The sequence below is a fragment of the Oryx dammah genome, unplaced genomic scaffold, assembly GCF_014754425.2.
Source record: "Oryx dammah isolate SB20612 unplaced genomic scaffold, SCBI_Odam_1.1 HiC_scaffold_1, whole genome shotgun sequence".
Taxonomy (NCBI): Eukaryota; Metazoa; Chordata; class Mammalia; order Artiodactyla; family Bovidae; genus Oryx; species Oryx dammah.
The window spans coordinates 35,845,787-35,865,403 of NW_024070185.1; the positions used below are offsets into that span (position 1 = coordinate 35,845,787).

The following is a 19,617-nucleotide window of genomic DNA, read 5'->3' on the forward strand; positions in this document are numbered from 1 at the left end:
AATCTATACTGCTATACTGCTGAGAATTTCTGTATGTGTAGAGGCTATTCATGACTGTTTAATAGGCTTTACTCTTTACACTTGTGAGTTTATTATTGTGCTGAACTCTATCCATTATATACAAAGTATGTGCACCCTTAATATTATAACAGCTGTTGGATATATTTTACTTTCAAGTTGTAGATATCAACATAAAAGCATGGAAAATACCCAGTATCGAAAATAACTGTTACAAATTCTATGAATTTAGCAAAGTGTTTTTGCTTTTTAAAGAATTTCATCTTGGGAATATAAACCTAATATATCATTAGTTCCAAAAACTTGATTTTGGTCATTTAAAATCATGTTTCTATAATTACTAAACTCATGTTTCTGCATACCATGAAATTATATCTTAAAAAAGTATCAGTATGCTATGATGAAAGAAAAAATACTTTCATTTCTATAACACTGCAGGACATTAAAAGGTTTTCCATATTTTATAATCAAAGCCTGAATTCAGCCTCAAAATAATGGTTCTATATAAAAATAAATTTATATATCATTTTATAGCTATGTAAGATATATTTTATAGAACAACTTGGTTGAATTAAGGCATCAGGAAAGGCATTAAAAATCAGAAAAAAATGAGTTTAAAATGAATAAAGAGCAAACTTTATAAACATAATAACATATAATGATGAGTTAAAAAGTGATTAGATCCTATCTGTATTAGATTATAAATGAGTATTCTAAGATGATTATTAGATTTAACTGACTTTCCTTCTTACTGTTATTCTTACCTGTTTTAATTGTACAAATTGCCTTGTGATGGTGGTCATAGTATGTTACAGAGACGCAGACAAAATACTAAGTTGCCATCAAGATGTAAACATGCAGGTGAAAGAAGAGTTTGTGCCCAGTGAATCCAGTGAATGTTCTGTCACCTTAAAGAGTGAGGTTAGGTCCAGAAAGGAAAGAATAAGAAAAAGAATCAGGATAAAATAATGTTCACAGAACTGGAAGGAATATTGAACCAAGATAACTTGTAAACTACAGCAACAGAGAAGAAAATTGAAAAGTTTAAAAAAAAAAACAAAAAACCTGCCTTTTCACTATTAACAGAACATCTATATTGATTTTTTTCCCCCATTTGAATCAATGTTTGTGACTATCACTGTTTTTTCCAATGACTAATCACTTCATCTTATGCTGATTATATCAGTGTTCAGCTTCACAGCTAGGATCATCTTGATGAGGTGTAACTTCAAAATTTTCTTTTTAAATCACATTTGTTACTTGTGATAAATGCCTATAATCTGACATTATTCAGTATTGATTTTGTGTATGTGTGTTTTTCTTTTAAAGTCGATTGACCCTGGCCAGCAGTTCACATGGGAGCATTCAAACTTGGAAGTAAACAAACCAAAGAATAGATATGCAAATGTAATCGCTTATGATCATTCCCGAGTTCTCCTATCAGCAATAGAAGGTAAGGAAATGCAGATGATATTTATACCTTTATTTCCATGGCTTTAAATGTGTGCATGAAAATACAGTTTTAACTAGGTGTTCAGTCATCTATGAACATAGTTACTTAAGATTTAGACACTGCTTATTCTCACTTTTTTCATACAAATATACCAGTCCTGGAGCACACAGTATTCTTGACATAGGGCATCCTTCAATACCTTCTTGCTTCCACCCTGGATGAAAGGTTGATCATTTAGCTCGTGTTCATATAAGAGAAGCAAATTGAGGTTGCCTGTTTTACTGATGCTTCCTGATGGTTATGAATGAACAGATGATTATCAGAAGATGCCCATGGACTGTAACAAAAATGGTGAGAAGCTTGTTTACATATAAATCTGGATAATCACTAAGGGCAATCAAAAGTTTAGGAATCAGTGATGTGGTGATTATTAAAAACAAAGCACATTAGAAATGTCTGACTCATCTATTTGTGGACTGCTTGGTAATCAGTTGTACTAAGGATTTTATCCCAGAAGGAAGGATTGCTCCTAGAAGATGAGGAGTACTCCTCAAATATATCTAGCTGCTCTGAAGATTCATGAGAGTATTATCCATTCGTCTCTTTCCAATAATAAATCCTTCTCACATGGCATATTAAAAAATACCTAAGAGCTTGTGTTCAACACTCAGCATTTTGTTAGTCTTTTTGGCTGAAGCACTGCATTGGATTGCTAATCTTAAAAGGTAGTTTACAATGTCACCTAAATCCTTCGCTCTGTCATAACAGCTAACCTGGGCCACCAACTGCCACATACCACATTCATCCTCACTGGCATCCGAAAGAGCGTTGTAGGCTTTTTCATACTTAAAAGTTCACTGCTTACTCTCTTCCAGATGTTTTATAAAACATTAAATAATACCAGCTTCAGACCCAGTCCTTTTCTAGAATAGTACAACTGAAATATTTTCACCTATAGTTGTTCAAGTATCTTTCCCTGTTTTCTGCTTCCAAAATCTATTACTACCACTTTATCTCATAAGCCTGACCAAGTCCTACCTGCCTCCCTAGTATCCAGATTTAATCTGAAAATGAGTCTCTGCTTAAAAACTTTCCAAGTCAGCACCAAAGGCAACAGCACATTAAATTCGAGTTTTAGAACAAGAACTATTATATCTTTCAGCATTTGAGCAGGTCCATACCTCAGTCCCATTTTCTCAAAATGGTATTATGTGACCTAGATATAGTTTGTAAAACTCTCACAATTGATTTTACTTTTGATGTTGGAAAATGTTCTAACAAAACAAAATAAATAATAAATCTTTTTGTGGAAATTAAAGATACTAGTTGTTCAGGGGTTAACCTTTTTTCATACTGAAAAAAAAGATCACTTTTATCAAAGTTTCACCAATGCTAGTTCAAACAGAATAGTGTCATATTGGTAGCTGCTTCTTTTGAGGTCCTGGTTAGAAACTGTGAATGGTATATGTGGATGATTACCATGTAGGGCTTACACTTTACTTCCCATTTTAAAATGTAAAAAACAACAGCAATTTCTTGTCTCATATCTCTTAAATTATCTTCATGGTAAACAGAAACTAAACCAAGTCACACATAGAGGAGAAAAATCTTTTTTGTCATCAGCGAAGTAAGGTAAATGATAAAAATAAAATAAATGAATAGAAATGGGGAACCCATTTGGCATGATCTTGGCTGAAGAACTTGTCAAGCTGCCTTTGTTGCCCTGAAGCATTGTTTCAAACCCCTCAGAATTAGGTCACTCAATACTACCACTTCCCTATGCTTTTGTCTGCTAGGTCATTATTTTCCTTAACCTGTTATTTTCCACCATCATAACAGTAAAGTACGTCAAAAGACAAAGAATATTCCTCCTTGTACATTTATTATAATATTTGGAAACTATGTACATTTCATTCCCATGCTATTTTTACAGTATAAGATCCAAAGCACTTGAATCAGACTAAAATGTGCCTTTTTATAGTTTTATATCCACAAATACACCCTAAATCTAGAGCTGACCTAGAAACCAAAAGTTTTTTCAATTTTAAGTGTAATGCAAAAGGTTAGAAGCATTTAATTGAAGTTTATGGGCTATACAGAGAGCTTAATCTAGATTACAAGCATGAACAGAGTTTTATCTTAGACTAAGCCCTAGCCAGCAGATATTTAAGGGGAAAAGCAATCATCCTATATCTTAAGCACAGAAAAATGCCAGCATCTGGAACCACAGAAGCAGTAACTGAGGCTACTCCTGTAAAGGGATCATTGATAGCTCAGAGCCAGATTTTTAGACTATATTAAAATGCTATGTGATTTCATGTACAATTTATAAAATTTAATGTGCTTGTTTGGGTTCCACCCATGGTGATAACTTACATGATGTGGTTGAATGTTTTATATGGGATCCATTTGTTGTTCTTCTCAGTGTTTCTGATCACTCTCTCTGTATTACTTTACAGAGTGATCTGATGACATTAAAGAAAAAACTGGGAGTTGTCACAGTGACTTGTGTTGTCTTTATCTTGGTTTAATAAAGCAAAACTTTTAACATTCTTCCATTGAGAGATGACAAGGGAAAAACTTAAAAGAATAAGGAATTGTGTATGGGCACTGATGTGCTTACTGAACTCCTTGAAAATAATGACATTTCATGATGTATATTTCCAAATTACAATTATTTTATGTATGCTGGGAAAAATGCAAAATAAATTTAAGAGAGTCCTAATTACAGAATGCTCACAATTATTGAATTAGATGGTAAGCAGTATGAAAACACAATTGAATTTCTGACCAGTGCAGTTCCTATTGGCATCCCAACATGTTTAGGCAGTACTTAAGAGAAAATAATAATTCCTGAAAGAGAGATATGATAGGACTTACTTCAGTGACTTAAAATATTGTCAAAAAAGACTAAATGGAAATTAATATTTATATGTGCATAATATAATATATAATAATATGCTTAATCTTATAGACTCCAAACTTGTCTAAAAAGTATAATTTCAAAGTAGGAAAACAGAAAGGGACCAAACCAAAATGTAAAGAGCAAGGAAATCTGGGTTTGGGTCACAACTCTTTCACTAACTCGTTATGTCACCTTGACCTCTCTGAGTATCAGTCTTCACAGTGCTAATGTCTTTCACTTTTGAGTTCTCTAAGTTAGCTCTATGTAGTTTTCACATCAACTATCTTATTTACTATACTCATAACAGTCTGATGAAGCAACAGTATAAATATTTTATTGGTATAGATAGGTATCCATGTTTAGAGATGAGAAAACTGAAGCTCAAACAGAGAATCAACCCTGAGTCCCCGTGCAAAAGATGAACAACTAATACAGCTTACATTTGAATTGAATTCTTCTGATTCCTCGATCAAGGCTTCCATAGGCCCACATCACTCACCCTGCTTTCCTGCTGATACAGAATGTGACTTAACTAAGTAACTTAGCATGGATGCGAACACCTGGCCTTGCCTTTCTGACTAAAATAATCCATTTTATCATTTCATATTAACACAAAGTTCACATTTTAGTATTTCTTTTCTCTTTTTATGGTCTAACTTTCCTGAGGCTACAACATAAAATAGGGAATCATCAGTGACCTGGATGCATCAGACTCCTACAGCTGCAGAATGTTACATCTGTCCCTAATGGGTGATTTTCTTAGCTCAAATATCTTCTTTTGTATCTTAAACTTCTTGTAAGTTCAGGAGTATCAATTAGAGGCAGATTATTTATTGTAATGCCTTGTATGTAACTATCCATCACAGTCCAGAATAAAATTTTTTTTTTTTCCTAAACTGTGATTCTTCACTGCTGCTAGTACCACATTTCTCTTAGTAGGTTATAATTAGCATTTCACCTTAAAGCCATACTAACATGGAATTTTTTTTTTAAGTCATTGTCCAGGCCTATGTCAAGAGCAAAATTTAAAATTCTCCTTTTAAATTAAACAACAAAGACAAGACATTATGATAGACATGACTGTCTTGGTATTTACCATTTGTTGGGCATCATGTCTTAGATTTTATATATAGTGTATAAAGTCATGTATAGATTTTATTGATAGTATAGAACAACCTCGAAAGCTAGTCATTATCATACAAAATTAAGAGACGAGGAAACTGTTAAACTTTTTCAAGTCGAGTAACTTTCTTATAGGCATTAGCTAGTAACTGGCAGAGCCAAAATTGTCACATATGAGTCAAATGGACTCAAGACGGCTATTCTCTCCGAAAGGCAACTTGGGACTATAGCCACTTTTGAATCATGATAATGGAGCCTATACATGTCAGCCTAATTCAAAAACTGTCCTTTTGACTGGGAAAACTGTCTAGGAATTTTGAAATATATATTTTAAAACACTTATGGTAGAAATCTTAGAGCCAGAGTTCTTCAATTGTGTTCTTAGACTTAAGCTAAAGTGAATTTTTCCAAAGAATGAGCAACTTATAAAAGGCTTTCAGATGGATAATTTGTTTAATAGTACTATATTTTTGGAGGTATCTTAAGAAGAAAGAGAAATAAGACTGAAGACTGGAAACTAAATCCCGGTTTTAGCAGCTATGTGACCTTGGGCATGTCATTTACTTCATTTAACCCTTTGGGGGGAGCTGATTCCTTCTTAGAATGTGATGAACATTTCAAATTCCACTTGCAAACAAAAGGCACATACACACATCTGTATACTAATTTCATAGAGATCACGGACACAGTCTCTTTGCAAGTGTCTTCTTCAATTTAGGGAGCACTGACTTAGTGTCCTTTCGTTCTGGTTCTACCTAAAATGAGAACATACACAATTGTCCCTGCTCTTCCGAAAAATTATGAAGGTTGATTCTAAATCCAAAGATCATAGATAAGTATTAAATCTTGGACATTAAGAAATTATTAGCTCTTTTGAATGGGGAGGAGGGCACATTTAATCCAGAGGGTTTACCCAAATGGAATTATTGGCTCGTATGTGTCTCTCCTACAAAACCAGGTTTAAATGGTTTTATCTAAGAGTTAGAAATGACAAAGAATAAAGCACTTCATGCCATACTCATTTTTAACACTAGTGTTTGTAATCTGATAAAAGCAGTTTAGTAAAATATGGGTTTGTTTTATTTTTTCCTAGTTTGGGGGGAATATATTTAGTTTCAAACCATTCATTTATCATTCACTTCATCTCTGTAATGGGTACCTTCCTACAAGGGCCTGTGTGTATTTCTCAAGAACTTCTTTCCTATTAAAGTATCCCAGGCTCTTTTTGCTTCTGAAAACTTGTTTGGATAAGTTACTGTGCCTTGGTTTCCTCATCTGTGCAATAGAATTAATAATAATAATGCCTGCCTCCTAGGATTATTAGGAGAATTAATGAATTAATACATATAAAGCCTTTAGATGAGTGTTTGGCAGAAAGAAAATGCCTAGTAAATACTGGGAAATATCATTACTGTTGTGAATTTTATTACTACTATCGATAGTTCCTTTTATCCACAGATGGAATATCTTTTGTTTATGATCTATGGAAGAATTAATACTATCCAAATGAAAAAGCTGCATATATTTGCAGCACTCTGTGAAGCAAAAGAAAACATTGGTGCTTGATAAATGAAAACCAGATCTATAATAGCATTACAGATTTCAACAAGGGAAAGAATGTGTTCTTTTAAATGGAAATCCAAAATATATTATCTGCTATTTGATTTGCATGATAGGGACAACTCAAAAAAAAATTCCAACTGTAAAGAAAATAGATGATGTTACAACAACTTGATTATTTGTGAGATGGGCAGTTTAGCACCTTTAAAATGAGAGAGCAGCTCTCAGAATCACTGCTGCTACGATAAATCTAAATTTAAAAAGTAAAAGAGAAGAAACTACTGATACTCTCCTGTACTGTTGATTGCTGTTTGCCACCACACTTGTGCTCTACATTTAAGCCCTATCTCAGCCTCCTCTGTACAGTGTTAAATGGTAAATGTCTACTGATTCATTCAAACAGCTGTCAGCACATGGTAACGTTCTCCAGTTACATATCTTACCCATGCTGGGGTTATCCTTTTTTTTTTTTCTACAGGCCATATCTAGTAACCGTATATATTTTCAATAAGTAAAAACAACTAAAAACAAACACAAGAAAATCAATAGCTGCAATCTATCCAAAATTTTCTAATAAATGTTTAATTATACTGAATATAAATGTTTCATTTGAAGTACCAACATTAAAGAATTAAAATCATTTTCCTCAGTCAAGAAGTCCTTTAATAGCTGTCATGTGATATTTCCCACATCAACTCAATTAATATGATTCCTTTTCCTCTCTCCTGGTTCATTCTCTCTCTCTCTTCCTCACTCCTCTCCTCCCATACCCCAGACACTAATGACTAATTTGTGGGCACCTGGGTTTGTTTTATTTTGCTCTTGAAATTCTGCTTACACCACTGAAGGAAGTTGGTTAGAAAATATGCCTCATCTTAAAACACACACACTCACACATAAAAACTTGTCTAGTCTCACCCCATATTAGTTAAGTTCATTTTTCTCACATTGTTTAGAACATCAATCACTGAGTTAGCTCCATTTCTTTAACATTTTCAGTCTTTCCGTTTTCAAGTTAATTATTTACAAGCATGACAAAATTTAATCCTTTTATTGCAGAGTGATCCTTTTTTTAATAAATAAAGACATCTTTGTTTTTGAGGAACAGTGCACAGTCAAATTTTTATAGCTTAATTTGTCTTAAATTGAAAGCTAGATGGGATTTAACCTCTGGAAACTTGGAACGATTTCACAAGGTGCTTGCAGCATTCGTAAAGACTAATTAGAGCTATTTAAATGGCATCTCTCTCCTTTGAGCAGCAGAGCAAGTGTGTGAGGATCTGTTATTGCCAGCACCTACCTCAGCCTGCCCCTGTAGTGCTTCTTACCTAGAAAGGAGAAAAAACATTTTTAAGGCATGGTCGGTTGTGTTGGTTTTTTCCTTTACTTTTGGTCCCAGGAAGCTAATCGAAGAGTAAATCAGAAAGCTCTGAGTTTATTTTTATCTCCATTGTCTTTGTTCAGTTATTGGGATTTTCTTTTCATTTGTATGGTACATCTATGCAGGTTGTGCTAATGAAGCTGCACTCCATTACTCTAACGCTGCAGAGAGACCTATGTCATCTGTGGTATGGCTCTGTTTTTAGAATATAGGCACAGGTTGTACATGACTGGAAAGTTAAAAAATGACTGTTTTTGTACGCTCCATTATTTTTTTTAACATAAGAATAGGGAAGAGGCCTTCCAGATTTGCAGTTTCTTTTTGTCACTCTAATATTCAGAAATGAGTAGGTTTATTTCATTTTTGTTGATCCCATCGATCATAAGAATAGCCAGTATCCAATGTGTATTTTAGACGTTTCAAATTAATTGACTCATTTGAAACTCTCACAGGGGTGTTGGGTAAGCATGTTATGATAGTGCTGCTCATATATAAGGATGTAGATGAGGACACGGGCACTTTGAGTGTCCTACAGACAGAACTCCTGCTGATACTCTGCATTTGATTTTAACTACTTCATTGTGAAATAAAACCCTACAATAATTGTAGCTCAGTTGGTAAAGAATCCACCTGCAATGCAGGAGACCCCAGTTTGATTCCTGGGTCGGGAAGATCCGCTGGGGAAGGGATAAGCTACCCACTCCAGTATTCTTGGGCTTCCCTGGTGGCTCAGCTGGTAAAGAATCCACCTGCAATGTGGGAGACCTGGGTTTGATGCCTGTGTTGGCAAGATCCCCTGCAGAAGGGAAAGGCTAGCCACTCCAGTATTCTGGCCTGGAGAATTTCATGGACTGTATAGTCCTTGGGGTCACAAAGAGTTGAACACGACTGAGCAACTTTCATATATGTATATGTGTATTAATATCAGCTAAGTTGACCAAAACTCTGTGACTTAGCTGAACAGGCATACTGCAATGGCCCAAACACTGCTTTATTTCAGGGCAAAGTGTCCCCTAACTAGAAAGGAGTCCCTTCCACCACAATGCTGAGAAGTCCCCAATACGTGGCTAATCTTGGAATCCTTCTCTGTAGGCACTCTCATGACCCAGCCTCCTCAGCAGAGCCAAGGTATAGAAAACCAAAGAAAGGAGAACACACTGGGAGAGTGAAGGCTGGGTTCACAGACTCTCTGAAAGTATCCATTCCTCCATAACTCAACAGTGGTGACGAGCTGCAGTACCCACATAGAAAGGCACACTTCTAAAAAGAATCACCCTAAAAAAATAATAATAAAAATAAAAAATAAAAAGAATCACCCTGCATTTGGTAGAAACGCGGAGGGTCATTGGCCAAACTGCAGTCATAGCCAGGGAGACTTCTGCAGATAATACCCTGTGCCTTTACAAGAAGCATTTGTTTTTTCTGGTATGTTGCAAAGAGAAGCCTTCGTTTTGCTAGTTCTGATGCAGCTGTGAGTGGCTGCCATGGTGTAAGTTGAAGGAGAAGGAAGGCCTGTGTCCCTTGAAATTAAATAAATTTACTAGTAAATTATTATTTGATTTTGTTTATCTATTTTCTGTTCTATGGTTTTGCCGGTGTCAGCAAACAAAGTAAACTTTTTTTTTTTTTTTCTGAATTGTGGGTTGTAAAAATTACAGTCTAGGTCTTACCTGGCAATTCATTGTTGTTACACAGTTTTTCTTTTCTATTTGTGTATTGAAGTGGAGCAGGAGACGTTACTGATTAAATGAAAGGTAGCTTTTGTGCTCTAGTGGGTCTTGAGTACTTCTGTCTTATAACAGGGAATAAACTGCTTTACCAAAAAAAAAAATTATTTGACACAAACTTCACAGAGGGTTTGTAGAAGTGAAAGGAAATGAAAGTACTAGAGCTTTGATGCCACACTGTGAGCTGGAGCAGAGCCAGCCGATGAGCTAAAGTTCTGGTGCCCACTGTGGGTTGCTGCGGTAGTCTGTCCTCTAGAGCCATGAGTGGGGCTCCCCACCTTGCCCTAACTCTGCCTCTTACTCATTCTCACCTCCACAAGTCAAGAAAAGCTGCTTTTCCTGAATAGACCATGTGCTATCCTAGTCCTACCACCTCCTCATGCTTTTGAATCTGTTTATTTTTCACCCTACCGGGTTCTAGTCAAGATTTAAAGTATAAATCACACCTATAAATCTCATCACAGCTCATCAGAGGTAGAAGAAATAGGAACCAACTTGAACGATCATCAGAATGCGTTCCTACCTACTCTGACAGCCACTGAAGGCTCTATATAGCTTAAAATCACTTTGCAGAGATTTCTGAATCCAAGAAGAACACCGCAGAGACACAATCTTATTTTAGAACTTAAAGGGACTTGAGGAAATCAATTTGTCCAGCACACCTTGTTTAGCAGATAAGCAGTCAGAGGTCTGGACAAGTTGAACCACTGCCCAGATGTCAAAGAGCAACTTCCCAGCAGCCCTAACCCAGAGTTTCAGTTTCCTGGTCAATGTCTCTGAAGTCTTAGCATGTTCTTAGTATTGTTTCATGAATCACAACTTTTATGATACTGAAGTACACACTTGACCTGTATGATTACTTACTTTCACATTAATAAAATAATTTATGTACTATTTTCGGTCCTGCTTTTTCACTGAAGAGCATAAGGCCTTTTTATTAACATTTTGTAGTTATAAACACCTCTCAACAAGAGAAATCTTTTCAAATCAAATTATCTACTGACCTGAAAAATTGAGTGCAAAACAAGTTGTTTATTTATTTAGTTTTTTTTTAATGAGACCCACATGACCCAATTATTTCTCATCAAACTAAAAAGGGAAAAAAAGAAAAGAAAAAGTATTTTAACCCAGTCAAGACAAAACAGCTCAGATAGTATGTTCTTGGACATTTCAACATGCTTTCAAGGTTTTAAAGCCTTTCTCAGTATGAGTTAATTATTCATCAGGAATATTCTTTCAAACCAAATAGCTTCATCTTTCCAAGAATTCCTCTCCATTTGTTAATATTCAAATAATATGGGAGAAAATCATTATAAAGCTCTAAAGTGTTAATCCTATGCTTAAATGAAGAAAAATGGCATTTCCTCTGCATGTTGAACTCAAAGTTCTCAGAATTTTTCAGACAGAAAAAACAAGGGAGCCCAAATTTCACACCCAGGCTTATTTTTCCACCAACAGTGTAACTAGCAATTCCCAGTAAATAAAATGAGAGCCTAAACCTGACCCAACCATGTTTGAATCACAATCTCTCTTAAAGGCTTGAGTTGTATAGTTCCAAGGTTTGTCCAAAACACAAAGACCCAGTGGAAAACATGTATGTAGTATTTTTAAGTACCACAAAAAATAAGTCCATTAACTGATGAAACAGACTAGAAGATAGGAATATGGAATATAGTGGGGTAAAATATGAAGACAAGATCTAGCCTGTTCTCTCACTTATTAGATGATTAGATTAGAATGATAACTGTTATTGGTATTGGAATTGCATACATGACTATTATTAATTGGAGAATACACACGAAACAATACATAGGAGATCAGGACTTACGTGGTTGTCCAGTGGTTAGGAGTCTGCCTGCCAATGCGGAGGACACAGGTTCGAACCCTTGTCCAATATCTTACTTCCCATGGGGACAACTAAGCCCACGTGCCACAACTTCTAAGCCCACACTTCGGAGCCCTCAGGCTGCAGCTACTGAACCCATGCACCATAAACACTGAAGCCTGCATGCCCCAGAGCCTGTGCTCCACAACAAGAGAAGCCACGGCACTGAGAAGCTGCTGCTGCTGCCAAGTCACTTCAGTCGTGTCGACTCTGTGCAACCCCATAGACGGCAGCCCACCAGGGATTCCCCAGGCAAGAACATTGGAGTGGGTTGCCATTTCCTTCTCCAATGCATGAAAGTGAAAAGTGAAAGTGAAGTTGCTCAATCATGTCCAACTTAGCGACCCCATGGACTGTAGCCTACCAGGCTCCTCCATCCATGGGATTTTCCAGGCAAGAGTACTCGAGTGGGGTGCCATTGCCTTAGCTGGCACACCTCAAAGAAGAGTAGCCCCCCTCATTGCAACTAGTGAAAGCCTGTGTGCAGCAATGAAGACCCATCGCAGCCATAAATAAATAAATATTTTTAAATGAAAAAAAAAAAAACCGCATAGAAAATCATGAAAACTTACTTTTAAAAATGTAGTAAAGCCATGGATGCCTAGGAAAGGACAAGGTCTAGCTTTAAGCTGTTTTTCTTGGACAATGACCTTAGGACCAATTGTGCCTACAGGACCTAGGACCAAGAGAGTGCCTACAGCAGGACCAGTCCTCAGATTCTACTTATGATGAGTTTCAGACATCTTTTTTTCAAGTTCTTGCTATTTCAATAACTCTTCCCTCTCAAAAGAAAAAAAAGAAGCAAGGCACCATTACCATAATTTTGGACAAATCTTCACAAATCCAAGAAATAAAAGCAATCAGCTGATTGACAGTAATTCTGTATTCTTTCAGTTCTACATTTTAAGTTAGATTTCTACTTAACATAGCCCCAGAATTCAGTTAATTCTTACACATTTCTCATGAATTAGTAGTGCACACTGATTTGCACTGCATTAGAGGAAAGTCAATATAGTATGTTTTTTTTTTCATTGGAGTTGGCTGGAAAATCATTCTAAGTATGTCAGATTGAACATGGAGGTCTTGTCTACTCAAAACACATTATTCTTTAACCTTAGCTTTCAATATGAGGTTACTGTTTTTTTTTTAGAAGTACAAGCCACCGTTATTTCTCAGATCTTTCTCATTCATCTTTCTGCGCAGCTTATTATGTTGGGTTGTATGGATATAAGACACACTTGGTCTTAGAGCTGCTAGAGAACACAGTAGTCTCTCACATCTCCACATTGCAAAGAACATGTGATAGAACTTACTGGAAGTGTCTTTTTGTCAGAGTGTGTAAAGCACTTTGCCAGGATTCTTTTATTTTAGGTATTACCTACTTACAGACAAATGTCAAAATATATAAAGAGGATCCTCACATTATTTTCAGAATATAAATATTATCCTCACTGCAGATGGTGACTGCAGCCATGAAATTAAAAGACGCTTACTCCTTGGAAGAAAAGTTATGACCAACCTAGATAGTATATTCAAAAGCAGAGACATTACTTTGCCAACTAAGGTCCGTCTAGTCAAGGCTATGGTTTTTCCTGTGGTCATGTATGGATGTGAGAGTTGAACTGTGAAGAAGGCTGAGCGCCGAAGAATTGATGCTTTTGAACTGTGGTGTTGGAGAAGACTCTTGAGAGTCCCTTGGACTGCAAGGAGATCCAACCAGTCCATTCTGAAGGAGATCAGCCCTGGGATTTCTTTGGAAGGAATGATGCTAAAGCTGAAACTCCAGTACTTTGGTCACCTCATGCGAAGAGTTGACTCATTGGAAAAGACTCTGATGCTGGGAGGGGATTGGGGGCAGGAGGAGAAGGGAACGACCGAGGATGAGATGGCTGGATGGCATCACTGACTCGATGGACGTGAATCTGAGTGAACTCTGGGAATTGGTGATGGACACGGAGGCCTGGCGTGCTGCCGTTCATGAGGTCACAAAGAGTCGGACACAACTGAGCGACTGAACTGAACTGAGCTGAACAATTAGCTCTCCTAGGTGCTGAAGTATTGTTTTCAATTCTCTTCTTTGCACAATATCAAGTCCCAAATTCTTAAAGCATTTGGTGATACAATATGGATCCAATAATAGTTTTCAAGCAGAAGTTTTGTATTTTTGTCCCAACTATTATTCAGTATCAACCTATTCCCCATAAAATATAATAACAACATATTGTTCAAACTTGAGCAATACATCAAAAAACAATTCATTATGTAATAGCTGATTAAAGTTTATGCAAGAATGCAGGCTAGGTCTGATTCTGCTTCTTTACGTGTGTGTCTCACATTCACCACCTCTGTCCTCAGATGCGTTATTCAGACACATTTGTTACCCTTGATAAGGAAGAAATGGCACAGTGCCCAGCTGATGTATTTTCTGAGTCATTAAACCAGATTTCTCCATTTTTGAATTTTCTTGGGAAAAAAGTTTTCTGTGTATTGGTAGCTGAGTGAGGCCCTTAGCCAGAATCTTTTCTATCATTTCTTTAATGTTGCCTGCTAAATTACATTATTTAAAGTGAGCTTTCCCTGTGTTATAAAGTAGACTCATTGTTGGCTCAGAACCAAATCCTGCAGACATGGAGATGTGCATGCTTCCCAGTGGCTGCAACCTGAGGACTTTATTTAAACTGTCCTTTGAATCTGCAGTAATGTGGTGTCAGGGAGGAATAGGATCTTTATCAACAAAGGGCTGCCAGAACCCCAACAGCTTCTTGAGTAGCTGTGATAGATGAATAATGTTACAACCAACCGTGCATTTCAGTTTTTGCTCAAAAGGCTTTTCACTGATGCTGCTGGTATTTCATATCCATGTGTTCATCTTGGAACCCAGTAGCCTCCATCTGACTTTCATTACTTTTCTTGAGAGGATCGATTTTACAACTGGAATCAGAAAAGCAGTCAAAGTAATTGCAAGTGGCAATCACTGAAATATAGTAATCTTAGCTTGGGAACATATGTTCCATTATAAAGAATATATAGTTTTTAAATAAATCCAAGACTCATATTTTCCCAAAGTAAGCAGGGACCATGTACAGGTTCTTGTGCTATCTCCTGTATCATGCTAATATCCCAATAAAGTGTTTGTTCCTTCAGGAATAGGCAACTCATTACATCTGGAGGAAATCTATACCCTTTCTGATAATGACTAGATGAAAATGCTTTATTATACTGGAGATGAAACTCATCTCTCTGTAGTTACATCCTTCAGAACTGAAAGATTTGGGTCTCAACAAAGTAATCCTCAACCTCTCTTGACTCATGGGCAACTCTTATGTCCAACTCCTATTTTTTTGCTGGGTTTTAATATATATTCCTTTCTCATACAAAATAGCTTTGATTTCCATCATCATTCTGGTCACTCTTCTTCGAAGTTCAGACTTCCCTGTAACCCTTATAAAGGCACTGTGCTGAAGGAAAATTAGACTTTTAATCAGAATATCTGTATTATGTTACAACTTTGCCACTTATTCAATGTTGGAACTTGGGCAAATTATTTACTCTTTTTGTCACCAGGGATAGCGAAGGTAAATAAAAGATATGTGGTCTAGAGGCAAATAACACAAGCAATATGCAAGTGAACAATTAAATTTATAATTACAATGTTGCCAAGAGAGTTCTGAGGTCCCAGGGTATGAAGAACAGGCCCCCTGAGATGGAGGCTCAGTGTTTTCTGGTGGGAAGGAGACAGAGAGTGTGTTGTGGGACGTGGGATGGCACCAAGCTAGCGGAATAATGTTTTCTAACAAAGCCAGCATGTAGAAGCAGGACAGGGTCTAGAGACTGGAAAGTGAGTAGATGATCGACAAGATGAGTTGGAGAAGTACAGAGCTTTGTAGCCATTGTTGAGAATTTGGGTTTTATTTAAAGTATAAGGAGAAGCCATTGTTGGGTTTGAAGAAGAGACATTCAGTGTCTGAAATATATTTTTATAAACTGCTCTTATCGAAATAGAGAACAGACTGCAAAGGACAAAAGTAGAAATGAGACAACCAATTAGGAGGCAGTTGTCATCATTCAAAGAGCGATTTGTGTGATTCAACAACCCGTTGACGTTTAAGGGAGAAGCAGTACCCTGCAGAGGTTAAGACACAGATATAGCAGACTGCCTGCCTATAATTAGACCAGACTCCACCAATTCTGGCAATTTTTGCATCTCTGTGCACCTTAGTTTCCTGCTTTGTGAAAGGAAGATCATGACTGAACTTCTGAGAGTTGTTGCGAGGACTAAATGAGTTTATATATGAATTCCCCGTTAGCTAAATCTGGAAAGAATTTTTTTACTGTTAGGACATGTTCCACCCTATACTGCATTTTCAGACTCAGGCATTGTTTTATTTGGTTTTTGTCTGAGAAAGAAGAGAATGAATGTGGAATATGACCAGATGATTGCTTTGCAAGCTGTATTTTTCTGATGCAATGGAGAAGACATGTGAGAGAAAAGGCAGTCCATGAACAATCAGTTGTGTTTTCGTGTCTTTGGAGTCTACCTTGTCATGTCACAAAGATTGAACACTTCAGACATTGTATTTCTTTAACGTGATGGTCCCAATAAGAACCATTTTTAATCCTGTTTAAGACCCAAACTTTAATACAGTATGAAACAATAATATAACACTGTCGTCAGGCCGTGTCCCAGGCTGTTTCCTCTTGTGATATGTTCACGTAGTTGCATACCACTCCTTGCTTTACAGGTATCCCAGGAAGTGACTATGTGAATGCCAATTACATAGATGGCTACAGGAAACAAAATGCCTATATCGCAACACAGGGATCTCTACCGGAAACATTCGGGGACTTCTGGAGAATGATATGGGAACAACGGAGTGCCACAGTTGTTATGATGACAAAACTAGAAGAGCGATCCAGGGTAAGGATGAATATCTACCTTCTCCCTCTTAAAATCTTCCCTCAGATAGTTTTGGTCAGAATCTAAGATTTCAAGTTTTGACTCTTTAAAAGCCACTAAATATGACTATCCGGAGAAGGCAATGGCACCCCACTCCAGTACTCTTCCTGGAAAATCCCATGGACGGAGGAGCCTGGTAGGCTGCGGTCCATGAGATCGCTAAGAGTCGGACACGACTGAGCGACTTCACTTTCACTTTTCACTTTCCTGCATTGGAGAGGGAAATGGCAACCCACTCCAGTGTTCTTGCCTGGAGAATCCCAGGGATGGGGGAGCCTGGTGGGCTGCCGTCTGTGGGGTTGCACAGAGTCGGACATGACTGAAGTGACACAGCAGCAAATATGACTATCAACAGCTTAGACTAAATCATGCTTTAACATTCTTTTGTATCTTTCAAAAAGGAAATTATCTCATGATGTGTATGATCACTAAAAGGAAAAAGAAATAGCACTCAGAGAAGTAGGCACCTTGGCTAGATAAATAAATATCAACTTGGATATCTTTTTAAAATTCACATTTAATAGCAATGCACAGATTTTGGGGGAAAACCCCAATAATATGTACTTCCTGACATTTTCAGCTTTTTCTTTCTCATAATCTGCAGTGAAAATCTAAAATTCTGTGAAAGAGGGTCCTTTCAAAAATTATTCAAATTATCATAAATTAAGTCAGGGCAGCCAGAAAAATGATGTGGGTTAATACACAGCTGAGAAAACATGTAAATATAGAGGGCATTTTGCTAGTTTAGCCTTCTTCAAAATGAATAGGTTTTAATAACAGAGTCACTGCTTAGTAAGGTCTAAGAAAGTAATTTTATTCATCATATGGATCCAGTATTATGAAGCATGGCATATTGGTTAAATGCTCTTGATTTGCAAAACTAGAAATAATGGGTAAGCAGTATCCACATTCCCAAGTGTACATGCAAATATTGTAGCCATTTGATGAAAATCAGTCTGTAACCTTGAGAATTTAAGGAATAAGTCTGACAAATCACTGAAGACAGCATATACTCTCCCTGAAGTGTGGGGCATTCAGGGCAGAGTTTGAAACTAACAGTGAGAGGGCTCTTTTACTGGGGTCACAGTATTCTCAAAAAGGATATTTAAAAGGAAGTCAAAGCCTGAGTCCTCATTTGTTGTGTGACAGCCAGGTTTTAAACATTCTTCTAAGCTCAATACATGGCAGTTTCTCTTAGCCCCAGTGTGTCTATGAGAGAGGAGTTGAAAACTGCCCAGGAGATCCCTAAGGAAAAAGCTCAGACTTCGGAGAAAATAAAAAGTCCCAGCTGTTACTTTAAAACTGGGAAATCAATAAACATGGAACACAACTGGTTTAGCAAAGCTAAAAAGCAATCAGATCTTTTCAGAATATGAATTCTACAAAAATATTGTCTGAAATGAATTTAGATTAAAAAAAACTTGTATGACTGTGAAGACATATATGTGTTACACATTACATTCAAATACCATTTGAAAGATGTAAATAGATCTTTATTAACTCATACTCAAGGTAAACTCTATATAACCCCTATATATAACCAGCCCTTTCCTTAAAGCAACTCCTATCCAAATGATTCTTGGATACAGTTGTTAATAATTTTAACAATGTCTAACATATACTGGGTACATTGATATTTTACAACAATCCATGAGATAAACACTACTATGATTTCCACTTTATATATGAGTAAACTGAGGCCAGGACATTCCAGAAGGTCACCCAAGCTCTTTCAGTTACCAAGGTCAGAATGAAGAATTGAAAACAGACAGTCTGTCTCCACAACACATGTGCTTACCCACGAGGCCATACTGCCTGTTAGCACATCTGTGAAGCAGAGGCAGCTGAACTATTATGTTACAGTATGCATGTAAATCCAACCTACCCAGACTGCTCTGCCTAGAGATACTGGCTGGTAACAAGCAGTCATTTGCAAAAGCTGTTTTCAGTAAAACACACATTTTTATCTTGACACTGCAGGCTTTCATTAAGCCATGCACAGAAACTTGTTTTGAAATAACCAAATGAAATTCTGCCCCTTTTCTCCCTAATTGCTTCTAATAATAAAGTTAGTTCTAACTGGCCCCACTGCCAGTGCAACATGTGATGGTAATGAGCAGTTCTTAGTGGAAGGCATTGTGACTTAAATACCCACAGTTTATCTTTCTGTTGCAGGCTACCTTTTTTTCTCCCACCTCAGACAGAGAAACTTATTTGGAAGTTACTAAATGAACTCTGTTTGTTCCCTTCATTAATTACTCTTTGCTCTTGCAAGTTAGCTCTCTCCTTTGTTAAATGACCTGAGGAGGCCGAATAAAGTGCTGCCTTGTGCTTTTTATTCTGTGATGGTTGTCTGTACCCAAACTTATGATGACCCACATAAGCCAATACTGAGAGATCTCAATCATCATCAACCCTGGCTATACAAATGATACTCTGATCCCCAAAGCCTTTGTTCTTCAGTCTAGAACACTTGAAAATAAATGACCAAATGCCCTGGAGAGATCCAACAAAGCACTGAACCCCCAAATTATCTCACCTGCTCTTCATCTTCCTCCCTCACATCCTCTGACCTCAGTTTCCCCTGTACACTTGCTCTTTCCCCTAAA

At 36.9% G+C, this 19,617-nt stretch overlaps 1 protein-coding gene across 1 annotated transcript in view; it reads left to right on the plus strand.

The window, feature by feature from the left end:
* LOC120863868 (receptor-type tyrosine-protein phosphatase delta-like) overlaps window positions 1–19,617 on the plus strand; it is a 561,974-nt gene that overhangs the window by 479,775 nt on the left and 62,582 nt on the right. Inside the window, exons 26-27 of the mRNA XM_040240488.1 lie at window positions 1,348–1,471; window positions 16,794–16,969. Coding sequence (XP_040096422.1) covers window positions 1,348–1,471; window positions 16,794–16,969 — 300 coding nt within the window. The remainder of the gene's footprint in view (window positions 1–1,347; window positions 1,472–16,793; window positions 16,970–19,617) is intronic.